Source organism: Ranitomeya variabilis, chromosome 3 (assembly GCF_051348905.1).
Source record: "Ranitomeya variabilis isolate aRanVar5 chromosome 3, aRanVar5.hap1, whole genome shotgun sequence".
Lineage (NCBI taxonomy): Eukaryota > Metazoa > Chordata > Amphibia > Anura > Dendrobatidae > Ranitomeya > Ranitomeya variabilis.
In genome coordinates, this window is record NC_135234.1 from 449493337 (window position 1) to 449521251 (window position 27915).

The following is a 27915-nucleotide window of genomic DNA, read 5'->3' on the forward strand; positions in this document are numbered from 1 at the left end:
GTGTCACGGCGTGGAATAATCAAGGAAATGATGAGGAATCCAGCTCAACGAGATAGTGAAAAAACTTTTTCTTTATTCACTTGAAAAATGTGTTCAGTGGAGGATAAAAACATCAGCAATAACAGAAAATGAAATGCGATATCAACGCGTTTCTGGTGATCAAGCACCCTTAGTCATAATATCCAATGTGTAGCTTGTCTTGCATTTTTATACTGAGATCCGGTGAACACACAGGTATAATTAATTAACTTAATTGCTGCACAAGGTGAAAACATGTGAAAGTGAATACAGATTAAAAATATGAAAATCACACCTGAAACAAGATAAAAATGGGAGAAATTTACTCAATCTTTGTGTGTCTGTGTGTGCCACACTAAGTTTGGAGAATAGGAAGAGGAGACGAGAACTGTATGAGGACTTGAGAACCAAAGTTTTTGAAAAATATCAACAATCTCAAGGTTACAAGTCCATGTCCAGAGATCTTGAGCTTTCTTTGTCCACAGTGCGCAACATAATCACGAAGTTTACAACCCATGGTACTTTAGCTAATCTCCCTGGACATGGACGGCAGAGAGAAAAAGGAGATTTTTGTGTACTCACCGTAAAATCTCTTTCTCTTAGCCGCTAATTGGGGGACACAGGACCATGGGTGTTATGCTGCTGTCCACTAGGAGGCAACACTATGCATAATCTGAAAAAGATTAACTGTGGCTCCTCCTCTGCAGTATACACCCCTGGACGGCATCAGCCTTCTCCAGTTTTGTGCAAAAGCAGTAGGAGGAACGTAACATGAAAAACATAATTATGCCTGTAAGAAGGCAACTATGTACGAGCTCAAGAAAACAATATGAGAACTCAACAGTTACAACGGCCCGGAAAGGGCAACAGGGTGGGAGCTGTGTCCCCCAATTAGAGGCTAAGAGAAAGAGATTTTACGGTGAGTACACAAAAATCTCCTTTACTCTGTCGCCTCATTGGGGGACACAGGACCATGGGACGTCCTAAAGCAGTCCCTGGGTGGGAAGCAATGGACGAATATTGTGCAGACAGGCCCCTATACCCCTATACTTAGGGCACCGCCGCCTGCAGAACACATCTACCCAGGCTCGCGTCCGCTGAGGACTGGGTATGAACCCTGTAGTGTTTAGTAAACGTGTGTAGGCTAGTCCAAGTGGCCGCCTTACACACTTGTTGTGCCGAAGCCTGGTGCCGAATAGCCCAGGAGGCCCCTACCGCCCGTGTAGAGTGTGCCGTAATACCGTCTGGAAGAGGAGAATTCTTAAGGCGGTAGGCCTCTTATATGGTGGATTTGATCCACCTGACAAAGGTAGCTTTGGAAGCTGGCAGACCCTTGTGGCCGCCTTCCGGAAGGAGGAAAAGAGAATCAGACCTCCGGAAGGACGCAGTCCTAGACACGTATATACGCAATGCCCTGACGAGGTCAAGCGTATGCAGAGCCTTCTCCACTCTATGAACCGGACAAAGGGATGGTAGTGAAATTTCCTCATTGAGGTGGAAGTTGGACACAACCTTCGGAAGGAAGGATGGGACCGTACGAAGAACTACCTTGTCCTGGTGAAAGGCCAGGAAGGGCCATCTGCAGGAGAGTGCTGTCAGTTCAGACACCCTGCGTAGCGAGGTGATTGCCACCAGGAAAACCACCTTCTGGGAGAGAAGGCGGAGCGGGACCCCCTTAAGGGGTTCAAAAGGTGGTTCCTGCAATGCTGTCAGGACCAGGTTGAGGTCCCACGTTTCTAGTGGTTGTCTATATGGGGGAACCAATCGGGAAACCCCCTGAAGAAAAGTTCTTACTTGCGGCTTGGTAGCAATGCGCCTTTGAAAAAGTACTGAGAGGGCTGACACCTGGCTCTTAAGCGAGCCTAATGACAGCCTGGCCTCCAGACCCGATTGGAGAAAACCAAGTACTTTGGGTAGGGAATAAGGGAGTGGGGTCTGGCCATGAGATTCGCACCAGGTAAAGAAAGCTTTCCAGGTACAGTAATAAATCTTGGCAGAGGTTGGCTCCCGTGCCCTGATCATGGTTCCAATGACGTCTGTCGAGAGCCCTGCCTGGGTTAGAACCCAGGTCTCAAGGGCCACGCCGTCAAATTGAGAGCCCCTGAGTTCTGGTGGTAGAACGGGCCTTGTGATAGAAGATCGTGGCGGTCGGGGAGACGCCAGGGGGCGTCTGCTGTAAGTTGTACGATGTCGGCGTACCATGTACGTCTGGGCCACTCCGGTGCAATTAGGATGGTTGGAACTCCCTCTTGTTTGATCTTCCTCACCACTCTGGATATCAGGGGGAGAGGTGGAAAAATGTACAGAAGCTGGAACTGGGTCCAGTCCTGAACCAGAGCGTCTGCTCCGAGCGACCGCGGATCGTGTGTTCTGGCCATGAAGTTGGAGACCTTGGCATTGAAGTGGGATGCCATTAGGTCCACATCCGAGGTCCCCCAGCGATGGCAGATCTAGCGAAAAATTTCGGGATGGAGAGACCACTCTCCCGAATCTATTTCTTGTCGGCTGAGGAAATCTGCTTCCCAGTTGTCCACACCTGGAATGTGGACCGCCGAGAGAACCGACTATGTGTCCTCCGCCCAGTGGAGGATATGTGACACTTCTCGCATCGCCTGGGTACTGCGGGTCCCCCCTTGGTGATTCACATATGCCACAGCCGTGGCATTGTCCGACTGTATTCTGATGTGAGAGGCTGCCAGTAAGTGATGAAAGACCCTCAATGCCAGGAGGATGGCACGAATTTCCAGGATGTTGATGGGCATGGTCGCTTCCACTAGGGACCACTTGCCCTGTGCCCTGTGGTGTAGGTGCACTGCACCCCAACCCGTCAGGCTCGCATCGGTGGTCAGAACTTTCCAATGACCTGTGAGAAAGGATTTCCCCTTTGCTAGCGAGGTTGGCTTGAGCCACCAGTGCAGGGACCTCTTGGTTGACGACATTAGCCGGACCTCCCTGTCGAGAAAGGGTTCTTGTCCCAGGACTTGAGGATGGCTAGTTGGAGAGGCCTGAGACGAAACTAGGCAAATGGGTCGGCTTCTATTGCTGCCCCCATCCTGCCGAGGACTCTCATGGCAAACCGGAGAGATCGAGGGGGTTTGCGGAGGAGGGTGCGAACTCCTAGACGGAGAGCCAGTGCCTTGTCCTTGGGAAAGAGCACTAGACCCCTGGAGGTGTTGAATACCATTCCCAGGAAGGTCAGAGACTGACTCGGGGTTGGTGATGACTTTTGTAGGTTGACTAACCAGCCCATGTGACTCAGTGTCGATTGTGATTGAGACGCTGAGCTCGCAGTCCTTGAAGGTGGGAGCGTTGATGAGTAGATCGTCCAAGTATGGAACGACTACTATGCCTGTGGAGTGCAGGACATCTATGGTGGCTGCCATGACTTTGGTAAACACTCTGGGAGACGTGGCGAGTCCAAACGGGAGAGCCACGAACTGGTAGTGGTCCTGGTCGATTGCGAACCTGAGAAATCTCTGATGAGCAGGTGCAATCGGTATATGCAGGTATGCATCTTGTATGTCTATGGAGGCAAGATATTCTCCCTTCTCCATGGACGCAATGATGGACCGAAGGGACTCCATGCGGAAGTGACGGACCCATATGTATTTGTTGAGTTGTTTTAGGTCCAGTATGGGCTGCACACTGCCTCCTTTCTTGGGAACTACGAATAGATTGGAGTAGAACCCTCGGAAGCGCTCGGCCATGGGGACCGGTACTATGATTCCTGCTTGAAAAAGCGAGGAGACCGCTTGCCGGAAGGCACGAGCCTTGGCTGGTGGTTTTGGGGGGACAGAGAGGGAATTTAGAATCGGTCCGGTGGGTTGGAGGTGAACTCTATCTTGTATCCGGAAGACACTAGTTCCCTGACCCACCTGTCTTCTGTAATAGGCAGCCAGAGTTGATGAAAGAGCAAAAGTCGGCCGCCTACGGGTGTGATGTCTTCCGGGGTCCGTGAGTCATGATGAGGAGAAAGTCTGAGATTTTCCTCCTCTAGGTTTAGACTGGGCTGCTTTTGACTGCCAGGTCTTGTCCGACCTTTGCGTTGATCGTGAGTTGTCCCTGCGTGGGGAACGGTTACAATTTTGTGCTGGACGCGAGACGGACCAGCCCGAAGAATTCCGGAAGGATCGGAATCGAGTTTGGTTACGCTTCTTGTAAGTGCGTTTAGGTTTCAGTTGGGGAAGAGAGGTACTCTTACCCCCGGTGGCGTTGGATATCATTGTGTCCAACTGTTCACCGAAAAGTCGCCCTCTGAGGTAGGGGAGGTGCGTGAGGGACTTTGAGGCTGCGTCGGCTTTCCATTCCCGCAGCCAGAGGATACGCCGAATTGTGATGGCGTTTGATGCTATCCCCGCTACACCCCTTGCTGAATCCAGAGCTGCATGAAGCATGTAATCTGCTATAACTGCTAATTGAACCGCTTGGTCCGACAGCTCAGGAGCGGATGCTTGGAGAGCTTGTAAATTTTTGGCCCAGGCTAGTATGGCCTTGGCAGCCCAAACTGAAGTGAACGCGGAAGCCAGGGATGCCCGTGCGGCCTCGAAATTTGAACGAGCCATACGTTCTACCTGCCGGTCTGCAGCGTCCCTGAGGGTTGAGCTATCTGGCAGTGAAAGGAGGGTCTGTGCTGCTAGTCTAGAGACTGGGGGGTCCACTTCGGGTGGGTCTGTCCACTCCTTGGTATCCTTCTGCGGGAAGGGGTACCTCGCCTCCAGATATTTGCGATTAGCGAATTTTTTCTCAGGCTGTGAGAACTGCTTTTTAAGGATCGCCTTAAACTCTGGGTGGTTAGAGAAAACCTTAGGCAGCTTCAGAGGTCCTTCAAAGGAAATCTTGTGTTCTGGGGCCTCTGGTGGCGGATCAGAAATGTCCAGCACCCGATGGATGGAAGAGATTAAGTCCTCAACTAGCGCAGTATTGCTAGGGGGGATTGGGATCAGGGACCCCACCGTTTCCTTGTCTGAGTCGGAGTCACAGATGCCTTCCAAATCCTGTGTATCACTGAGGCGTCCCCTGCTGGGTGAGCTTGGGAGGAGGCCTTCTCTGGTCGGGGATTTGTTGTGAAATTGGATTCTGGGCTCCCCCGGTGGCCACTTGTGGAATTTAACTTGTGTGCATCATCCCCTCTGTTCACCTGCTCCTATCAGGATGTGGGAGTCGCTATATAACCTTGCTCCTCTGTCAGTTTCATGCCGGTCAACAATGTAATCAGTAGCCTTTCTGTGCATGTTCCTGCTACTAGACAACTCCCAGCTAAGTTGGACTTTTGTCCTTGTGTGTTTTTGCATTTTGTTTCTGTTCACAGCTGCTGTTTCGTTACTGTGTCTGGAAAGCTCTTGTGAGCGGAAATTGCCACTCTGGTGTTATGAGTTAATGCTAGAGTCTTAAAGTAATTTCTGGATGGTGTTTTGATAGGGTTTTCTGCTGACCATGAAAGTGCCCTTTCTGTCTTCATGCTATCTAGTAAGCGGACCTCGATTTTGCTAAACCTATTTTCATACTACGTTTGTCATTTCATCTAAAATCACCGCCAATATATGTGGGGGCCTCTGTCTGCCTTTTGGGAAAATTTCTCTAGAGGTGAGCCAGGACTGTCTTTTCCTCTGCTAGGATTAGGTAGTTCTCCGGCTGGCGCTGGGCATCTAGGGATAAAAAAACGTAGGCATGCTACCCGGCCACTTCTAGTTGTGCGGCAGGTTTAGTTCATGGTCAGTATAGTTTCCATCTTCCAAGAGCTAGTTCTCATATATGCTGGGCTATGTTCTCTCGCCATTGAGAATCATGACAGTTTGACCGGCCCAAAAAAGGGTTAAATTACTGGCTGAGAAAGGAGAGAAAAAAGAAGTCTGCTACAATTTTTTTTTTTTTTTTTTTTCCCTCTAGTTCTGAGTGTGCTCTTAATTGAATCACTTGCTAGTCTGCCTATACTGCAGCCTTCCTCTCTTCCTCTCCTTCTAATCCTTGAATGGCTCTGTGTTCACCTGTTTCAAATGGATCTTCAGAGTGTAGCTACAGGTTTGAATAATCTCGCCTCAAAGGTACAAAATTTGCAAGATTTTGTTGTTCATGCACCTATGTCTGAGCCTAGAATTCCTTTGCCTGAATTCTTCTCGGGGAATAGATCTCACTTTCAAAATTTTAAAAATAATTGCAAATTGTTTTTGTCCCTGAAGTCTCGCTCTGCTGGAGACCCTGCACAGCAGGTTAGGATTGTAATTTCCTTGCTCCGGGGCGACCCTCAAGACTGGGCTTTTGCATTGGCACCAGGGGATCCTGCGTTGCTCAATGTGGATGCGTTTTTTCTGGCCTTGGGGTTGCTTTATGAGGAACCTCATTTAGAGCTTCAGGCGGAAAAGGCCTTGATGTCCTTGTCTCAGGGGCAAGATGAAGCTGAAATATACTGCCAAAAATTCCGCAAATGGTCTGTGCTTACTCAGTGGAATGAGTGCGCCCTGGCAGCGATTTTCAGAGAAGGTCTCTCTGATGCCATTAAGGATGTTATGGTGGGGTTCCCTGTGCCTGCGAGTCTGAATGAGTCCATGACGATGGCTATTCAGATCGATAGGCGTCTGCGGGAGCGCAAACCTGTGCACCATTTGGCGGTGTCTACTGAGAAAACGCCAGAAAATATGCAATGTGATAGAATTCTGTCCAGAAGCGAGCGGCAGAATTTTAGACGAAAAAATGGGTTGTGCTTCTATTGTGGTGATTCAACTCATGTTATATCAGCATGCTTTAAGCGTACTAAGAAGCCTGACAAGTCTGTTTCAATTAGCACTTTACAGTCTAAGTTTATTCTATCTGTGACCCTGATTTGTTCTTTGTCATCTATTACCGCGGACGCCTATGTCGACTCTGGCGCTGCTTTGAGTCTTATGGATTGGTCCTTTGCCAAACGCTGTGGGTATGATTTGGAGCCATTGGAGGCTCCGATACCTCTGAAAGGGATTGACTCCACCCCATTGGCTAGTAATAAACCACAATACTGGACACAAGTGACTATGCGTGTTAATCCGGATCACCAGGAGGTTATTCGCTTTCTGGTGCTGTATAATCTACATGATGTTTTGGTGCTGGGATTGCCATGGCTGCAATCTCATAACCCAGTCCTCGACTGGAGAGCTATGTCTGTGTTAAGCTGGGGATGTAAAGGAACTCATGGGGACGTACCTTTGGTTTCCATTTCATCATCTATTCCCTCTGAGATTCCTGAATTCTTGTCTGACTTTCGTGACGTTTTTGAAGAACCCAAGGTTGGTTCACTACCTCCGCACCGGGAGTGCGATTGTGCCATAGACTTGATTCCGGGTAGTAAATACCCTAAGGGTCGTTTATTTAATCTGTCTGTGCCTGAACACGCTGCTATGCGAGAATATATAAAGGAGTCCTTGGAAAAGGGACATATTCGTCCTTCGTCATCTCCCTTAGGAGCCGGTTTTTTCTTTGTGTCTAATTAAGACGGCTCTTTGAGGCCGTGTATTGATTATCGACTTTTGAATAAAATCACGGTTAAATATCAATATCCGTTACCACTGCTTACTGATTTGTTTGCTCGTATAAAGGGGGCCAAGTGGTTCTCTAAGATTGATCTCCGTGGGGCGTATAATTTGGTGCGAATCAAGCAGGGGGATGAGTGGAAAATCGCATTTAATACGCCCGAGGGCCATTTTGAGTATTTGGTGATGCCTTTTGGTCTTTCAAATGCCCCTTCAGTCTTCCAGTCCTTTATGCATGACATTTTCCGCGATTATTTGGATAAATTTATGATTGTGTATCTGGATGATATTCTGATTTTTTCGGATGACTGGGACTCTCATGTCCAGCAGGTCAGGAGGGTTTTTCAGGTTTTGCGGTCTAATTCCTTGTGTGTGAAGGGTTCTAAGTGTGTTTTTGGGGTTCAGAAGATTTCCTTCTTGGGATACATTTTTTCCCCCTCTTCCATCGAGATGGATCCTGTCAAGGTTCAGGCTATTGGTGATTGGACGCAACCCTCTTCTCTTAAGAGTCTTCAGAAATTTTTGGGCTTTGCTAACTTTTATCGTCGATTTATTGCCAGTTTTTCTGATGTTGTAAAACCATTGACTGATTTGACTAAGAAGGGTGCTGATGTTGCTGATTGGTCCCCTGATGCTGTGGAGGCCTTTCGGGAGCTCAAGCGCCGCTTTTCTTCCGCCCCAGTGTTGCGTCAGCCTGATGTTGCTCTTCCTTTTCAGGTTGAGGTCGACGCTTCTGAAATCGGAGCTGGGGCGGTGTTGTCGCAGAGAAGTTCCGACTGCTCCGTGATGAGACCTTGTGCTTTTTTTTCCCGTAAATTTTCGCCCGCCGAGCGGTATTATGATATTGGGAATCGGGAGCTTTTGGCCATGAAGTGGGCTTTTGAGGAGTGGCGTCACTGGCTTGAGGGGGCCAGACATCAGGTGGTGGTATTGACTGACCACAAAAATTTAATTTACCTTGAGTCTGCCAGGCGCCTGAATCCTAGACAAGCGCGCTGGTCGTTGTTTTTCTCTCGGTTTAATTTTGTGGTATCTTACCTACCGGGTTCTAAGAATGTTAAGGCGGATGCCCTTTCTAGGAGTTTTGAGCCTGACTCCCCTGGTAATTCTGAGCCCACAGGTATCCTTAAAGATGGAGTGATATTGTCTGCCGTTTCTCCAGACCTGCGGCGGGCCTTGCAGGAGTTTCAGGCGGATAGACCTGATCGTTGCCCACCTGGTAGACTGTTTGTTCCTGATGATTGGACCAGTAGAGTCATCTCTGAGGTTCATTCTTCTGCGTTGGCAGGTCATCCTGGAATCTTTGGTACCAGGGATTTGGTGGCAAGGTCCTTCTGGTGGCCTTCCCTGTCACGAGATGTGCGAGGCTTTGTGCAGTCTTGTGACGTTTGTGCTCGGGCCAAGCCTTGTTGTTCTCGGGCTAGTGGATTGTTGTTACCCTTGCCTATCCCGAAGAGGCCTTGGACGCACATCTCGATGGATTTTATTTCGGATCTGCCTGTTTCTCAGAAGATGTCTGTCATCTGGGTGGTGTGTGACCGTTTCTCTAAGATGGTCCATCTGGTTCCCTTGCCTAAGTTGCCTTCTTCTTCCGAGTTGGTTCCTCTGTTTTTTCAAAATGTTGTTCGTTTGCATGGTATTCCGGAGAATATCGTTTCTGACAGAGGGACCCAATTCGTGTCTAGATTTTGGCGGGCATTCTGTGCTAGGATGGGCATAGATTTGTCTTTTTCGTCTGCTTTCCATCCTCAGACTAATGGCCAGACCGAGCGGACTAATCAGACCTTGGAGACATATTTGAGGTGTTTTGTGTCTGCGGATCAGGATGATTGGGTTGCTTTTTTGCCTTTGGCGGAGTTCGCCCTCAATAATCGGGCCAGCTCTGCCACCTTGGTGTCCCCGTTTTTCTGTAATTCGGGGTTTCATCCTCGATTTTCCTCCGGTCAAGTGGAATCTTCGGATTGTCCTGGAGTGGATGCTGTGGTGGAGAGGTTGCATCAGATTTGGGGGCAGGTGGTGGACAATTTGAAGTTGTCCCAGGAGAAGACTCAGCTTTTTGCCAACCGCCGTCGTCGTGTTGGTCCTCGGCTTTGTGTTGGGGACTTGGTGTGGTTGTCTTCTCGTTTTGTCCCTATGAGGGTTTCTTCTCCTAAGTTTAAGCCTCGGTTCATCGGCCCGTACAAGATATTGGAGATTCTTAACCCTGTGTCCTTCCGTTTGGACCTCCCTGCATCCTTTTCTATTCATAACGTTTTTCATCGGTCATTGTTGCGCAGGTATGAGGTACCGGTTGTGCCTTCCATTGAGCCTCCTGCTCCGGTGTTGGTTGAGGGTGAGTTGGAGTACGTTGTGGAAAAGATCTTGGACTCTCGTGTTTCCAGACGGAAACTCCAGTATCTGGTCAAATGGAAGGGATACGGTCAGGAGGATAATTCTTGGGTCACTGCCTCTGATGTTCATGCCTCCGATCTTGTCCGTGCCTTTCATAGGGCTCATCCTGATCGCCCTGGTGGTTCTGGTGAGGGTTCGGTGCCCCCTCCTTGAGGGGGGGGTACTGTTGTGAAATTGGATTCTGGGCTCCCCCGGTGGCCACTTGTGGAATTTAACTTGTGTGCATCATCCCCTCTGTTCACCTGCTCCTATCAGGATGTGGGAGTCGCTATATAACCTTGCTCCTCTGTCAGTTTCATGCCGGTCAACAATGTAATCAGTAGCCTTTCTGTGCATGTTCCTGCTACTAGACAACTCCCAGCTAAGTTGGACTTTTGTCCTTGTGTGTTTTTGCATTTTGTTTCTGTTCACAGCTGCTGTTTCGTTACTGTGTCTGGAAAGCTCTTGTGAGCGGAAATTGCCACTCTGGTGTTATGAGTTAATGCTAGAGTCTTAAAGTAATTTCTGGATGGTGTTTTGATAGGGTTTTCTGCTGACCATGAAAGTGCCCTTTCTGTCTTCATGCTATCTAGTAAGCGGACCTCGATTTTGCTAAACCTATTTTCATACTACGTTTGTCATTTCATCTAAAATCACCGCCAATATATGTGGGGGCCTCTGTCTGCCTTTTGGGAAAATTTCTCTAGAGGTGAGCCAGGACTGTCTTTTCCTCTGCTAGGATTAGGTAGTTCTCCGGCTGGCGCTGGGCATCTAGGGATAAAAAAACGTAGGCATGCTACCCGGCCACTTCTAGTTGTGCGGCAGGTTTAGTTCATGGTCAGTATAGTTTCCATCTTCCAAGAGCTAGTTCTCATATATGCTGGGCTATGTTCTCTCGCCATTGAGAATCATGACAGGGATTGCGGAGATCTGCGTTGTCTGTCCCTGGAAGGGGACGGTCTAGATGACCTGGAACTACGGTGTCTCTCCCTAGAAGGGGTGACCGAGTGCTATGGGATGACATAGATGGACTGTGGGTCCGCTTGCGTCCTGACTTAGACATGGATGTGCCAGGGTCGTCCTGTCCCTGAGCCAAGCTCTCCCTTTGCTGGGTAACGGTCCTAGCCGAGGCATGACTCTGCAGAGCCTGACGCAATGTGGAGGTTAGGTTATCTATAGACTGCGTCATAGATTGCGACATCTGAGTGACCCATTCCGGCGTGGCAATAGACACCGAAGCATTGGCAGGGACCTCTTGGGTCTCTGACACAGTAGTCTGAGAGCAGTCCTGGCAGTGTGGGTAGATACTGCCACTGGGGAGAGCGGTCCTGCAGGCTGTGCAGAATGCATAATAGCAGTCCTGCCTGGTTCTCTTGGACCTTGAGCCCGGCATAGTGCACAGAATGCAGAAGGGCTGCTATGCAGAGGACGTTACAGGGGTAGCTATGCAGATAACCCTATAGGGGAGCCTTATAGGGAATATGGATTCACAGCCGAGTAAAACAACCCAGCTGTGATATTACCCCACCAGTTTGCCCCTAGGTCCAGCGCCGAAGATCCACAGTCCTGTGCCCCCCGGAGACTGGCTGGCCTGGTCCTGCTGACAGGGAGATGCAGGGTTAATCCTTGCTGCAGTAGAAATGGCCGTCAAGGAGAAGAGGCAGGGGGAGAAGGGGGCGGAGAACTGAGAAAAAGGTGGCAAAGCTGTGTAAAAACATGCCCTTTCTGTCTCGATCCACCCCCTCTATAACACTGTAGAGTGACATATTTGTCATCCTGGGGGCGGGCCGGGGGGTGGAGAGGAGGCGGTGGCTTCAACTAGCCGATCAGACAACTGCAGCTTCTAGTCTCCCATGGAGACTAATGAAGCATGCAAAAAGTAAAAAAAGTTTTAAAAAATATTGAAAAAATTAAAAATATATAAAAATTCAAATCACCCCCCTTTCACCCCATTCAAAATAAAACAATGAAAGAAATAAAACATACACATATTTGGTATCGCCGAATTCAGAATAGCCCGATCTATCAATGTAAACAGCGTAACGAGAAAAAAAGTTAAAACTCCAGAATTATATTTTGTTGGTCACCACTACATTGCAATAACGGGCAAACTGATATCAATAATAATGTCAGCTCGGCAAGCAAAAAGTAAGCCCTCACCTAACCGGAGATCACGAAAAATAGAGATGCTACGGGTGTCGGAAAATGGCGCCATTTTTTTTTTTTTACGAAAGTTTGGATTTTTTTTCACCACTTAAATAAAAAAGAACCTAGACTTGTTTGGTATCTATGAACTCACAATGACCTGGAGAATCATAATGGAAGGTCAGTTTTAGAATTTACTGAATATGATAAAAAAAAAAAAAAAAAACACAACTGTGGAATTGCAGGTTTTTTTATGCAATTCCACAACTGGATTTTTTTCCCCATTTTCCAGTACAAAATATGTTAAAACCAATGGTGTTGTTCAAAAGTACAACTTGCCCTGCAAAAAATAAGCCCTCACATGGCCATTTTGCCGGAAAAATATAAAAGTTATGGCTCTGAGCAAAAAATGAAACTGCAAAAACGGAAAATAGCCCGGGGGTTAATTATTCATTTACCTTGCTATATGCACCTTATTTTGTGTGAAATTTTATATGAAATTGTACATATGGACCACTTACCCTCTTTCCACTTTTTTAATTGTTATAAATGTGCATAATAAAATTTATTTTTGAACTATGATGGTAGTAGGTATGGCTGTTTCATGTTAGATTTATAATAGGAAACTATTAGATCACAAATTAACTGGTTAAGGGAACCTGTCACCTAATTCATGATGCTCCAATCACCATTGTAGCCAAGCATATTTGTCTCTGAATGCTCTGGCGTTTCAGTGAAAATATACTTTACAGATCTGGATTCTCCCAGCACAGCTAATGGTGATTGATAGGTACATGGCTGTGTGTGTTTTTAATTATGATTCAATAAAAGAATTACATTTTTATACCAGGTGCTAGAATTTTATCAATTTTTGGATCCATTACTACTACTCTTTGGTACAGGAATTTCCGTATACCTGATACTGGGACCATTACCCCAGACCCTCAAATACGTTGGCTACTACACTGGTGACCTGTACCCTCCCCCCTTTTTCTTATTTTTTCATCTAACCGTAAATACCGTTATGATACAGCCTTAGGGCTCGTGCACACAACCATATTTCCGCCCCGAGTGCAATCAGACAAAACATCGGATCACATTTGGACCAATGTTATTCTATAGGGCCAGGCACATGCGAGAGGAAAAAAAAAGTCAATGAGTCGTTGGGAAAAATCCTACTGTGCTCGGATGATATCTGAGTGCAGTAAGATTTTCACAGACTGACTATGGAGAAGATTGGATCGCACTATGATCATACTCTCCCCTCAAACTCTGAGCAAAGTCTGATCAGAATGTGATTAGCATACAGTCTTATACACATTCAACCTAAAGTCCCAGAAACAATATATAAAATCCACCTGTCAGTTGATTCATGCTACCCAAACCAAAGGCTTCATGAATCAAAGCCTGGATTGCCAGTTTTTGAAACTTTTACATTTTCAGAGAAAAACATACCTGGCTGTAATCGTGCTGCCAGGTTCTGATTCATGCTGTTCGTAGTATGGAAGGAATGAATCAACCGGCAGGTTCGACAGCTATTGAGATTGCCTCTGTTATGTATCCCTATATATAGTATATATATATATATTTCATTTCCAGCTTACTTTGGAAGCCACAGAATTTTCAAGCCGTGTGACATCGGTTTTAGAACCTTGAAGTTTTAGCTTCAGATCCTGAAGTTCATTTTGGAAGTCTTTGAGCTTGTGGGTTAATGTCTAAATACAAAATGAAACAACACATTACAAGGATGTGCATCCATGTTCACTCCTTTATCTATGACACAAAAAAAGAAATTGTTGAGTTCACGTTCAAGTTATTAATGCTTTCATTCATAGCTGGGCCAATTTTAGCTTCTGCACTTTCCCTTTTTCCTTGTGTCAACATAGCTGTAGGACATTTCTTTGTGGACAGAGTTGGACATTTGAATGACATCATTCATCTCATAATACTATATTCTGAAAAACCGGATGAAAAATTCAAGGTGGGGTGAAGTGGTGAAAAAGAAAAAGCAATTCCACTATTGTTTTTTAGAGTCTTCAATGTAACAAGACTCACCAAATCAGTCCAATGACATCGATACTAACCTTAGACAGTTTTTTAAATATTTTACTGGTTAGAAAAATTAGTTGTGTAGCCACTTTGGGGTCCATTTTACATTTTGTTCACTTTTTATTGTATTTTTTGAGGAGATGCAGTGATTGACACACTTTCCGGATCAATGGGCATCCCATCAGTCAGGCCCACATACCTAACCAAACTGATATGTCATAAAGTTGACATGGTCAAATTGAATATTAAAAAAAACTAAGGCATGGCTTCATTAAGATTCAAAGTAAAAAATGGTCCAGCTTAACAGGTGAATGTAAAATATCTTCAAAAATATTTAAAAGACTATAGCAAATTCATATAAAAATATGTTGTACGCATTTGCTTTACTCTTTCTACTTTTTTTTTAAAATGGAACATTGAAGATTCTTTTTACAACACAAATGTTAAACTGGACCATTTTCTTCCTTTAGATGATCACAAGTTGACGTAGTACAGTGACGTGGTCCCGAGCCCGGTGTGAACAATTTATTTATAGTGAGCTCGTTATCTCTACCTTACCAATTCAGTAAAACTGGAATTGCACATGGTCTTAATGAACTCGCTAGAGTACAATATAGCAAATTTATTTAGAGGCATACAAATCTTTGCAAAATGCTACTCGCCAGAAATACTTCTACAGTCGACAGCTAAAGTAGCATTACTAGCGTAAAAGACGGCAACACTTTTTGCTAAATTTGACAGGTGGACGTAGCCAAAATCCCATCCCACTTCAGCTCCTACCTAATATTGAGCCTGATATTCTGGGTGTAAAAACTTTGATGAATTGTGTTTCTAATTCAGTTTAGGGTTTTTATTTCAGTTTAGAAACAAAAATCATGGCTTGCAGATGATTAACAAACATATTACCTGTATCTCAACCTTGTTCTTGGATAAATCATCATGAAGAGCGAAGTTTTCCTGAACTACAGTCTCCTTTTCCCTTCCCGTTTGAGACAATTCTTCACTGATCTCATCCATTTGACGACATAGCCGACTGACTTCCTGCTCATGACTGCTGATAGTCTTAGAAGATTGCCTAAGAAACAAAAGGAAAAACTAAATTCGCAATGATCTCTATTTAGTACAAATAATAAATTATTAAATGAGTTGTCCACTACTTTACGAGTCCTGTTCATGTGAGCTAACTGCCATTGATAAGCACTTTACTAAATAGAGGAAAAGGAAAAAATATTCAGCCCCACGATGGTGCAAAATGGTTAATTCAGAGGAAGAGTACAAAAATAGCCATGTACAATTAAAATGTGCAAGGAAAAAATAAAAATTAAAAACATGTTTCTGGTGCAATGGCCTCCTTGATCATGATCATGAGAAGAAGGTCTTCCAGGTGATGAATGCGCGGGATTCCTAGCACTAAGCATGGTTGATGAGAGAATCCTGCTTAAGCTAGAACCCAGGATTCAACGCCGTTAAACACAGGGCCTCGGAGTTCTGATGGTAAATAGGGCCCTGGGACAGCAGATCTGTGCGATGCGGCAGTCGTCAGGGGATGTCGGCGACGAGTTGAATCAGTTCCATGTACCACGCCCAGTGCGGCTAATCCGGCGCAATCAGGATTACTGGTACCCCCTCCGCTCTAATCTTCTTGATGATCCTCGGAAGTAAGGGGATCGGGGGGAATATATACGGAAGCCGAAATTGATGCCACGGAGGACCAGTTGCTCCGATGGCAACTGGGTCGTGGGACCGAGCTATAAACTTGGGAACTTTGGTGTTTAGCTTTGAGGCCATCAGATCCACATCCGGAGTTCCCCAGCGACAACAGATCTGCTGAAAGACCTCCGGATGCAGAGACCACTCTCCCGAGGCGAGACCCTGGCGACTGAGAAAGTCTGCCACCCAGTTCTCTACACCCGGGATGTGGACTGCCGAGATCACCGAGCAGTTCCTCTCGGCTCATCGGGAAATGTGACTGCCTCCTCAGGAGGGAGGTCAAATTCCTGAATGGCTGCGGACACCCAGGTCGTGGCAAAGGATGGAAACAGCGCAGCTCCAGAGGCCTCAAAGACTGACCGAGCAAGATTGTCAATTTGGCGGTCAGTAGGATTTTTGACTGCGGAGCTATCAGACAATGATAAAAGAGTTTTAGATGCAAGCCGCGATACAGGAGGATCCAATGGGGAAAACTGTAACCAATCCTTCCTTAAGGTGGGAGCAAAGGAATATCTAGACTCCATGGGCTTCTGCCCTGTGAAGCGTTTATCCAGTCGATCCCTATGTCTCTTAACGATGTCCTTAAACTCGGGGTGGTTGGCAAATACCCTGTGGGGGCGCTTAGTCCTCTTAAAGGACACGGCGTGATCTGGGATAGATACGAGTTCCTCATCCACCCTCAGAGCCTTGTTGACTGATTCAATGAGGGAATCAACTGTCTCCTGATAATTCTGTGAGTCCTGATCTAAGGACGCATCAGATTCATATTCTGAATCATGTTCGCTACCAACCCCTGGAGAGGGGGAGCAAGAAGCCAAACTTAAGGATGCCGAAGCCCGAGAAGGTTCAAGGGACGTGCCATGGGTACTTTTTCTAGACGCATGATCACTTTTTGATAAAGTGCGACCCCTGCTGGATGATGAATCTTGTCCATCGGAAAGGTTTTTCGCAATCGACAAACGGACGCCCTGACTTGAGGAGGGGTCCCAGAGAGAGTCTATTGCCTTGGCCAGAGAAGCCGTAGACCATGACAGGGAAGTAACCCACTCAGGGGGACTAGGCTCGCTAGGGTCGGAAGCAGTGGCAGGTGGCTCCTGGGCAGATTTGTGGCCTCGGGGCAAGGAAACCTTGCAAGTGGTACATGAGGCAAAAAACACAGTATGTGTTTTGTTAGCTGTTTTGGATGCTTTAGGTTGAGACATAGTGTACCCTGGCGTCCCTTGAAAAAAAAGGAGGGAGAGAGGGAGGATGTAAGTGCAGAGAAATGGTAAAGCTATGATTCTGCAGTTTACACAGGTCCTGTGTCTTGAGTCCCCAGGAGTGATGCCGATGTCCGTCGAACACGCAGTGCTTCTGTCAGTGCTGCTGTCCTGCTGTCCCTGCCGGTTCCAGGCTCCTGTAACAACCCTGCTGGAATCACTGCATGGCTTCCCATCCCCCACCTGCATTACACTCAAACTCACTTACTTCTCTGGGCCTTGTTGTGACTTCTCTCTGCTGCCAGCTCCATGCTGTGTGCCTCATGTCTGCTGCTTGCTCTGTGCATGCTCTGTCTGTATGCATGGGGGGCGGCGCCAGCAACTCCTGTGTCTTATTGAGACTGTGTGCACCTTGCTAAGGTGTCCCCGGCCAATTGCCATGAGGGTTCCTGTATTTAAGACTTCCCCACCCATTGGTGGGGGCCTGTGCAACTTACTCCCTCAGTCAGTTCTTAGCTGCTGAGGTGCCAGGCCCTGTCTCTGTTACTCTTGTGTTCGCCACCCAGTGTGGCTTCGTACCCTGGCCTGTGTCCTTGTGTAGCCACACAGAGGGGCGTCGTACCCTGGCTTGTGTCCATTTCTCTGTGCCTTGTCCTGTTCCTGACTTTGTCTTAGCCTAGTCCTGTTCCTGTGTCCGTTTATATCTCTGCCTTGGTTTCCTTTCCCTGCTGTGCGTACTCTGTGTCTTGCTTTGCTCTGCTTTTGGCTCTGCTCTCTGCGACCTTGCTTTGCTCCTTGCTCTGCATTCTGTGACCTTGCTCTGCTCTCTGTGGTTTTGCTCTGGGCTCTGCACTCTGTGTCTTGCTCTGTACTCTGATTCTGCTCCGCTCTCATCTCTGCACTCTGTGGCTTTGCTCTGCGGCTCGGCTCAGCTCTCGCTCTGCTCCTTGCGGTTCTACCTGGCTCCGCTCCTTGCTGTTCTACGTCTCTTGCTCTTGGCTCCGCCTCCTGCATTTCTGCACGTGGCTCTGCCTCCTGCTATTGGCTACACCTCCTGTGTTTCTGCACTTGGCTCTGCCTCCTGCTCTTGGCTCCGCCTCCTGCGTTTCTGCACATGGCTCCGCCTTCTGTTCTTGGCTCTGCCTCCTGCGTTTCTGCACTTGGCTCCGCCTTCTGGTCTTGGTTCCACCTCCTGTGTTTCTGCACTTGGCCCCGCCTCCTGCTCTTGGCTCCGCCTCCTGAGTTTCTGCACTTGGCTCCGCCTCCTGCTATTGGCTCCGCCTCCTGTGTCTCTGTTCTTGGCTCTAGCTCCTGTGCTTTCACTCTGCATCAGCTCTTGTGGTCTTTCTCTCCCTATTCTTAAGTCCTCCTGTCTGAACAGGTTCTTACCTGTTTTACATACCAGCCTGCAGACCGGTCCCTACCGGTTCTTCCAGTTCTTCCAGTGTACCAGCCTTGTCCGTCTGTCCTGCCAGAGAGCCAGCCGTGCCTGCTTACCAGAGAGCCAGCCGTGCCCGCCTGCCTGTGTATGTTATATCCGTCTGCTTGCCTGTGTCCCAGCCGTGCCCGACTGTCTGCCAGAGTGCCAGCCATGCCCGGTTGCCTGTCTATGTTCCGTTCTCCGGTGGGATTAGCAGCCACAGCCAGACACCACCCTGGAGTGGTACCTGGTAGCTTCCTGCCGCACAAGCCTGACCTCACCATCAGAGGCTCCAGCGAACACCAAGGAAGCTACTTAGTTACGCCCCTTCCAGGGTAGTCTGGTCTGTGGTCCAGTGGGGCCACACCCTCCACGCTCGCGCCAACCAGTCTGGGAGCGAGCGTGACAGCTCCCAGGCTGCCGGAGGTGTAGGAAGATGGCAGCCGAGATAAGGAAGACGCAATGCCGGCGCCTCCCCTGGTCGGCGGGGCCATTAAAATGCGGCCTATCCTGGCTAAAAGCCGGGACTAAATTTCTGGAAAAGTGCAGGCTGTGGTCTATGCCGGGGACTAGATTAAAAATGCGGGCCGCAGTCGTTCACAGCAGCGCCCGTCGAGCCTGCTCAAGGCTGGGAAGGGACTGGAACCCCCGGCACCACCGGGGAGCGAACTAAGAGGGGCTGTGGTGGTGTACAAAAAAAAACGCCGCCAGACACTGACACCTCCCCCTTCCCGGGGCCAGGACCCCCTTCTCTGCCAGGAGGAGCCTCTTATACCAGCTTCAGTTTTACTCATGGAGTGCCAGGAGATGAAGCAGAGCCAGAGCTGCAGGTGTGCTGGTCCTAGGATTCTCTCTCAATCCACCATCTCCATAGACAAGGAGGGTGGAGAGTCTTCCTGCCTCCTTCCATCATTCGCTTACAAACAGTGGTGATGCAGTGGGTGCTGCAAGGAGGGCCTCTGTACATCCAGTGGGTTCATTCCCATAGGATGGAACAGGACAAGATGTCCAGCTATAGGCCTGGCTCCAGGAGAGGGTACATAGAGGCGACACTCTATGTGCTCACCTGTTGCTGGTGTGGGGAGAACGGGACCTGAAGGAACCGTCTCTCCTAAAGTGAGCTCACGCATGGCTTCCCGCATCGCAGGAGAGGGTACGGGGAGGCAACATTCTGTGTTCTCGCCTGTTGATGATTCGGGGGAGATCGGAACCTTGAAAGGATCTGTTGCCCCCTTCACTCTGTTAATTAAAAAATAAAAATGTACAGAAAAGTAAAAAAATAAAATAAAAACGTTGGGGTCTGAACCAGAACCAAGTGCCTCCTACAGACACTAAGCAAGAAATTGTTCACTTAGAGCCAGTAGGAGGGGGTATACTGCAGAGGAGTTAATCTTTCTATATTCACTTAGTGTCCTCCTGGTGGCAGCAGCATAACACCCATAGTCCTTAGTCCCTTCATGAGGCATGGAGAAAATAAGGTTGTAGATCTTAAGCCTTTGTCACTCCAGCTCTATTCTCCACCCAGTGCTACCTCCTACTGCTTGACTGACAGCTCCTTTGCCTGAAATCACTCCATCATAAAGGCTGTCAGAGAAGTAGGAGAAATCGGCACTGCTGGGCTGGGAATAAAGCTGGAGTGACAGAGGCTTCAGATCTACCGCCTCATTTGCATACCAATGCATATGCTGATTTCTCAGTAACAGAGGAATGGACTGACCATGTAAGGGTATGGCTGGACTTGTCTTTGAAATAGCTACATGCCCATATATACAGTTTTTGGGGTGAAATACTGCTGACAAATTCCCTTACAATAAAGCTGTGAGCTGTGCTTCAAGCTAAATATGCATGGTTTCCAGTGCTGGAATTTCCGATCAGTGTCCTGTGACAATGTACAGTGGCTGCTGCCCTTTGGGAAGAACAGTCGCGGCTGGATTACAGAAATGGTATTTGGTGCAGCAATATTTTTTTGTTTTCTGTCTGACAGTTACATACTACAAACATGGTTACAGTACATAAAATGATTTCAGGCTAACACTACACGTTTATTTGTACATAATGTGACTATGATTTGTGAGGGCCTAAAGCACAATATGTCTTGTGATTTGCGGCTGATGAGAAGTAAATCTGGCACCAATGTTGTGTTTAACGTGTAATTAAAAATATAAGATTACCGCGCTGATTCCTCCATCTCCCTGAGCATGCGTTGTACTGAATTCTCCTGAAGAGAAAACAAATTAAATGTTAGTATGCAACCAACAAGCAGCCATTTATAATGGTATGATTTAAAGGGGTCACCCATCCTTTTAAAATGAATGGCTTATGCTTTGGAAAAGACGTTAACGTTAGATGTCTGGACGTCTGACTTTCAGCACCCCCTCCAATCAGCTGTCTGAGGAGGCTGCAGCCTGGATCTCACTTGCCGATGCTGTACTTTTTACGTTGGCTGTAGTTTTACTGGATGTTCCAAATACTGTAATGTTATTCCATTCACTTCAATAGAATAACTCTGCAATGTACTGACCAGCCACGGAAAGAATACTGCAGGATAGAATAAATCAGACACCATGCTGCTATAAACATTGAAGATGCCACAGCGCTTACATGAACGCTACAGCCTCCTAAAAAAGCTGAATGGAAGAACGATCCCTACTGATTTAATATTGATGGTGTATCCTCAAGATAAACAATCGATTTTAAAATATAGCCATTTAATGTCGCTAAGGGCTCATTCAGATTTCAGTGATTTCTCTTGTACAAAAAAATTGGTTTGCGTTTCACCAGAGATTTTGATCAAAGTGTCATCAGAGTTTGGTCAGTGTCAGATTTTACCATCAGACTTTGGTCAGAGATTTATCAGTTTTTCTCAGATGGGGAAAAAATAGATGCAGGTTTCTCAAGCCTCTGCTATCAACCAGTCAGTGCAAAGCCAACAGCACTCAGATGGCATTCAAGTGCTGTTTGATTTTGTTCACAGATTCACAGACTTGCATTGGCGAGTTTGAACCGACACTCGGATCAATATTGGACAAGCCCCCGTATTTTTGGGAGGACCATTCAGCCCAAGGAAAAAAAAAGACACGTGAACTATCCCATAGACTATGTGAAAAACATGAATAGCACTTCTTTGAGAAAAATGGTTATATGTATGAGCCTTTACATAGACAACATTTGGATGATTCAGAGATATTTAACTTATTACTAAAAACTATTTGGTGGAAAAGAGCCAAGTTGACAGCTGCAGTGCCTCAGTTATTAGCTATGAGAATGGATAGTCTATGCAATAATTTAATAAATAATTGTAGCAGCGACATCTTACCTGGACCGTTTTTTCTTTATAATGCATTGCTACTAGAGGAACTATAGAACAGGACAGCAATACGACAGATTCTGCCATCCTGTTACTGGAAGATACCCAAGCTTAGCAATAACTTTCTGTACAGGATTCGAGGTCAAGAGGACGCCAATACTATGCACAGAGCATCAGATTCATTTCATGGTCATACAGATATAGCTTCTTATAGAAACCACTCCTGCCCACCTAGATGTGTTCTTAGTCTCAAACTATCAGAGACTTTATCATAAAGTGTGAGCATTACAGCATTGAAAAGCACACTTAAAGGGGTATTCCCATCTCCAAGATCTTGTCTCAATATGTAGTAGTTGTAATCACAATAATATTAGCATACACCTCCAATTAGAAATGTAGTAGTTTTTCTCTTTCCTCATGTGCAGGGCATTGCAGGACCTTAGGTATCCATGGTTATGACCACTAGTAATTAGCTACCTGTCACTATATCACTGGTCGTAACCCTGGCTACCTAAGGTCCTGCAATGCCTGCACGTGAGGAAAGAGACATAGAGAATCAGAAAAACTATACCTTATTTGTAATTGGAAGGTATTTGCTATTATTAATCGTATTATTGGAGCGCCCCCACACCGCCGCAGGGCCGAGGGGTACCCGGAGCCGGGCCTCTGAGTCTCAGTTCTGGGGTTGTCACGGGGGCTAGACCCGGTCCGTGGCCCTGTCTGTCAGTGGGGGACGTCCGGTGCAATAAGTGGTGTTGTAACGGTGCAGTTGTGGGGTGCAGGTCGCGGTAAATAACGAGGACACCAGGTTGCAGTCTCTTTACCTCTTTACTGAAGATCTCTGGGTCCTCAATCCAGAATACGGCTCACCAGGCTGCGCAAGTCCAGCCGGTCCAATGACACTTCCAGAGTTCTCTTCACAGGAGGAAATCTGTGCCTTCCCCCTAGTGCTATGTGTTGTAGTCCTTCCCTGCTGTGCTTACGGAAAGTACCCCACAACTGTTGTGTCTGTTTCTTAAGTTCCCTCACAACTCGACTAGATGATGTTCTGCTAATCCTCTGTCCCTCCCTGAGGTTCGGGTAGGAACGGCACCCGTTTGACGGGTAGGCCTGGAGTTCTTCCGGGACCCTAGAGACGCCCCTCTCCCACAATTGCCTCCCAAGACTTCATAGGTGATTTGAGTTAGTCAGCCCGCCTGAGACTGACTGTCCTGCCGCTGTTTGGAGTATTGCTTGAAGCTGAATGTTGTTCTACTCCCTCGGCGTTCCGGCCACCGGTATTGCGCCTCAGTAGGATGTTGCTTCGGTCTTACAGCACGACTCCTACTGGTATTTCTCCTTTGCGTGATCCCGTTTCTCACTCAGCACAATCTATCTCTCTTCTAATCCTTTCTTGGGCACCGCCGCTACCCGGAGCAGGCACGGTCCCATTACGTTCGTTCTCGTTGCCAAGCCTCTGTCAGGATCCCACCCCTGACAGAGACCCTACTGTATCTTCCCCTACAACACCCTCTGCCACAAGGTGTTGCCTGGTTCCAACCCAGTCAGCTTTCTGATCTAACTTCCTGCCTGACCCCCAGTTTACCCACTATGGTGGGGAGTGGCCTAATGAATAGCACCCTTAGCTCCCCCCGGAGGCCCGGCTGTGAAATGTATTGGTGTCTGTGATACCTGATCAGATGAACTCCTTCAGTGCCATCGGACGCACCATAGCTCCCCATAGTGGCGGAGCCACAGTACTGCAACGACCAGGACTCTGGGGCGCTGCACTATTACACCTACTACATAGTTGGGATAGGAACTTGCAGATGGGCATACACCTTTAATGATTTTTTTTTTTTAAACTTAGGACAGGTCAGCAATTTTGGAGTAGTGGCGCTCCGACTCCCAGCAGACCCACAACTCAGCTTAGGACACCTTTCCTTTCTCAATGTTTACCTCGCAATGTACACTTTGGTGTGCACCAGCAGTGCCGCTCCCTCCCAGTGAACAGGACTGAGTTGCACAGGCACCGCCACTACAAAAGGGACGGTACAGTACTGTGGCTGATAAATATAGAAGGGAACACAATACTAGATGGAGTGCTGTGGCCTTATCAAATCAGCTGGGGGTGGGACACCAATGATCAGATATTGAATTGCTGTTCTAAAGACATGACATCAACATAAAAGTCCACCCCCCAAACATTTAAATATGATATATGAAATAAGGAATTCATTCATATGAAAGGAGTACAAGAATAATTAAAGGGGTTGTCCCAGGAAAAAAGTACTTTTTAATTAATAGAGCTTAGAAAAATAATAATTTCCACAATCGGATGTATGAAAAAAATGTTCCTGTGCTAAGATAATCTTATAAATGTGCCCCTGCTGTGTACTGTGTAATGGCTGTGTCTGATCATGCAGGAACAAGTCATCATACCACAGCTCCTGGGCAGGGGAGGAAGCAAAAGAGTGCGTGAGCTTAAAATGGAAACGGGCAGGAAAATGTTTTTCCTTAGGGAGCTTTCACATTTGTTGGTCCCATCGGGGCTTACGTCTGAAACCCCCATAAAAAAGGATTCGGGCGTATGCGCCGATGGGCTACTGCCTATAATAGTGCCGACAGAGCAAACCTGCACTCTGACGTGCATGATTTTTGGGTGTATATGCCTACTGGAGGTGGACACTCAGATGCAGTAGACTGTTTGTGGGACAACCCCTTTAAAATCATGATTACTGTAGGTCAACGTGATCTTGTTTATCCAGACTTGTGCATATTTCTAACATTTAAAATGGTAAAACAAATTAAAATTACTTTAAGAGCAAGGCTGTCCTCGAGAGAGGAAATCTTCTCGCTTTTCTGATCCACACTGTATAATAAATTATCCTTTTCTTTGTCCATCTCTGCTATGGTTTTCTGCAGAATTGTAATTTCTTCCTTCTGGACAAGGCTTTGGTTTGACTGTTCATCTTAAAATGGGAAATGAAGTAATGAATTAGACATACCGGCACAATAAAACAGCAGACGTACATATGACCGGAGAATATTCACACAAGTTATGTTAAGAAATCAATCTGAACAAATTATTTTTTGTAATAACTGAATGTATGATGAAACTTTGACAATTGTCAGCCAAAATAAGATTCTGACAGCATTTGGGGTTTATGCCTCTGTTGCGTACAGGCCCATTATTGGGCACCATCAAAGGTGTACGGGGGTTCTATGGTAACTGTAAAAATCCCCAAAAACGCTATGAGGCACCATATGAAATGATATGTACGCAAAAGTCTAGTAAGGCTTTGTGAATTCTATTGGTGAAATAATATGTACAAAACTGAGCCTTAAAGGCATATTCTCAAGTTTGAAAGTTATTCACTATCCGTAGGATAGGATACAACTTCCCAATCACTGGGGTTCCGGCCACTAGGGCCCTCATCAGTCCCGAAAATCAGGGCTCAGTGGGAGTGGGGGGTATCTATCATGCGCACTGCCACTCCATTCATTTTTAATACATAAAACAGCCGAAGGTGAGAGCACGGATCTTCGATATTCCGATAAGAATGAATGGAGCGGCAATGTGAATGTTCGACCTTCGCTCCGTTCAGAGTTATGGTTCTCAGGATAGGAGAATTCAGACCAACAGTAAATGGGAAGTTTTCTCCTATTCCACTGATAGGGGATACCTTTCAAACTTGAGAATAACTCTTTACTTTGAATGGCCAGGAGGCATTTGTATCAGATTTCTGAGAAGGAGATTGGGAATTCTATAAGAAATCTTGCTATAACTCATAGAAAATATTTCTTACTACTGATAATAGAAAATATTGACGCTAGCGTTGATAACACGAGATGTGAATTACTGTATAACCTACCTATCTTATTTTCCAGCCTAACAATTTTCTCTTGTGCCAACTGCAGTTCATTAAGCTTCAGAGAAAGTCGTCGCTGAGCCTCATCTAATGAGTGTTCAGTTTTATTATTCAGCAATCTGAAATGTGAATGATCCAAAAATGTAAGCAGACTGACACCATCAATCACATAGCAAAAAACCTTCCACACTTATGTTTAAGATCCCCATGCACATTAGATTATAGTCGGCAGTACTTGCTGATAAATCACTGCCACAAGAGTCTGACGCGGCTCTCTAATACAGGTGCATCTCACAAAATTAGAATATCATCAAAAAGTTAATTTATTTCAGTTCTTCAATATAAAAAGTGAAACTCATATATTATATAGAGTCATTACAGACAGAGTGATCTATTTCAAGTGTTTATTTCTGTTAATGTTGATGATTATGGCTTGCAGCCAATGAAAACCCAAAACGTCACTATCTCAGTAAATTAGAATACTTTATAACACCAGCTTGAAAAATGATTTTAAAATATGAAATATTGGCCTACTGAAATGTATGTTCAGTAAATGCACTCGATACTTGGTTGGGGCTCCTTTTGCATCAATAACTGCATCAATGCGGCGTGGCATGGAGGCAATCAGCCTGTGGCACTGCTGAGGTGTTATTGAAGCCCAGGTAGCTTTGATAGCAGCCTTCAGCTCATCTGCATTGTTGGGTCTGGTGACTCTCATCTCCCTCTTGACAATATCCCATAGATTCTCTATGGGGTTAAGGTCAGGCGAGTTTGCTGGCCAATCAAGCACAGTGATACTGTTGTTTTTAAACCAGGTATTGGTACTTTTGGCAGTGTGGACAGGTGCCAAGTCCTGATAGTGATGGTTTGGGGAGCCATGTCATCTGCTGGAATAGGTACACTGGGTTTTATCAAGACCAAAGTCAGTGCAGCCGTCTACCAGGAAATCTCAGAGCACTTCATGCTTCCCTCTGACGAAAGGCTTTTTGGAGATGGAAATTTCATTCTCTAGCAGGACTTGGCACCTGTCCACACTGCCAAAAGTACCAAAACCTTGTGTAAAAACAACCGTATCACTGTGCTTATTATGACTAATAATTGTCCTGTGGGCACAAGCCATAAGCGCTGTGGACCTCTGCAGCTCCTACAGAGTGACCATCGGTTCCTTGGCTGCTTCTCCAATTAGTGCTCTCCTTGATTGGGATGTCACTTTAGGTGGACGGCCATTTCTTGGTAGGTTTGCAGTTGTGCCACACTCCTTCCATTTTTGGATTGTGGATTGAACAGCGTTCCATGAGATGTTTAGACCTTGTGCTATTTTTTATAACCTAACCCTGCTTTACTCTACTCCATAACTTTATCACAGACCTGTCTGGTGTGTTCCTTAGTTTTCATGATGCTGTTTGATCCTTAATGTTCTCTAACAAACTTCTGTTGCCTTCACAGAACAGCTGTGGATATACTGAGAATACATTTCACAAAGGTGTACTCAATTTACTAATTATGTGACTTCTGGAGGCAATTTGACACAGGATTTTATTTAGGGATTTTAAACTATAGGAGGCTGAATACGAGTGGAAGTTATAATCTTCGGATTTATATTTTTAAAATAATTCGAAAACCATGTATAATTTCCTTTAAACTTCACAAATACTTGCTACTTTGTGTTGGTATATCAGATAAAATCCCAATAAAACACATTTAAGTTTGTGGATGTAACGTGAAAAAATACAGAAAAGTTCACGGGATAGGCTCTGTATGCATATGCTGATTTGCATGCAGCTTCTTTTATTGCATGTAAATGGGATTTGAAAAATCCTCTAAAATTGGAGCAGATGTATGATCCACAACTAAAATCTTCAGTCTTTTCACAACATTAGCCCCCTACTTTTTAAAGGGCTCTCTTCACACGTAGAATGCATGTAAAGACTGAATGGAAAATTCCATTTATAAGCTGTAGAAATAATTCACACTAATTTGCTTTGGGCAATATTCTATTTGAACAGTATATATCAGCTTTCATGTATTTGCATGATGCTTTATTAATCATTCTAACTAGTTATTTAGTTATTTAAATATACCTCAGAGAGTCACATTCAGATTTCTGCTGTCTCAACTCATTTTCTGCCTCAGCTGCTCTTCTGCTATATATTTTTAATTCATTTTCCATTGTTGATACTGAGTCTTTCATTAGAGACAGCTCAGACTTCTGGTCCATACGTTCACTTTCTATCTGTATAAGACATTAAAAATATCCAGCAAATTAATGAAAAATAGGAATGATTGTGAATAGGGAGATATGCCATTTGGTTGCATAGTTTTTGCGATTTATACATCTTTATGTAGA

General features: G+C 46.1%; 1 protein-coding gene across 4 annotated transcripts in view; it reads right to left on the minus strand.

Moving 5' to 3' along the window:
- Window positions 1-27915, minus strand: part of TSGA10 (testis specific 10) — a 177355-nt gene that overhangs the window by 27540 nt on the left and 121900 nt on the right. For all 4 annotated transcript variants that reach the window (XM_077296525.1, XM_077296527.1, XM_077296526.1 and 1 more), the window contains exons 9-14: window positions 27650-27801; window positions 25572-25687; window positions 24514-24668; window positions 20582-20628; window positions 14988-15156; window positions 13637-13747 (exon numbers count right to left, since the gene is read on the minus strand). In XM_077296525.1, the coding sequence (XP_077152640.1) occupies window positions 13637-13747; window positions 14988-15156; window positions 20582-20628; window positions 24514-24668; window positions 25572-25687; window positions 27650-27801 (750 nt within the window). The remainder of the gene's footprint in view (window positions 1-13636; window positions 13748-14987; window positions 15157-20581; window positions 20629-24513; window positions 24669-25571; window positions 25688-27649; window positions 27802-27915) is intronic.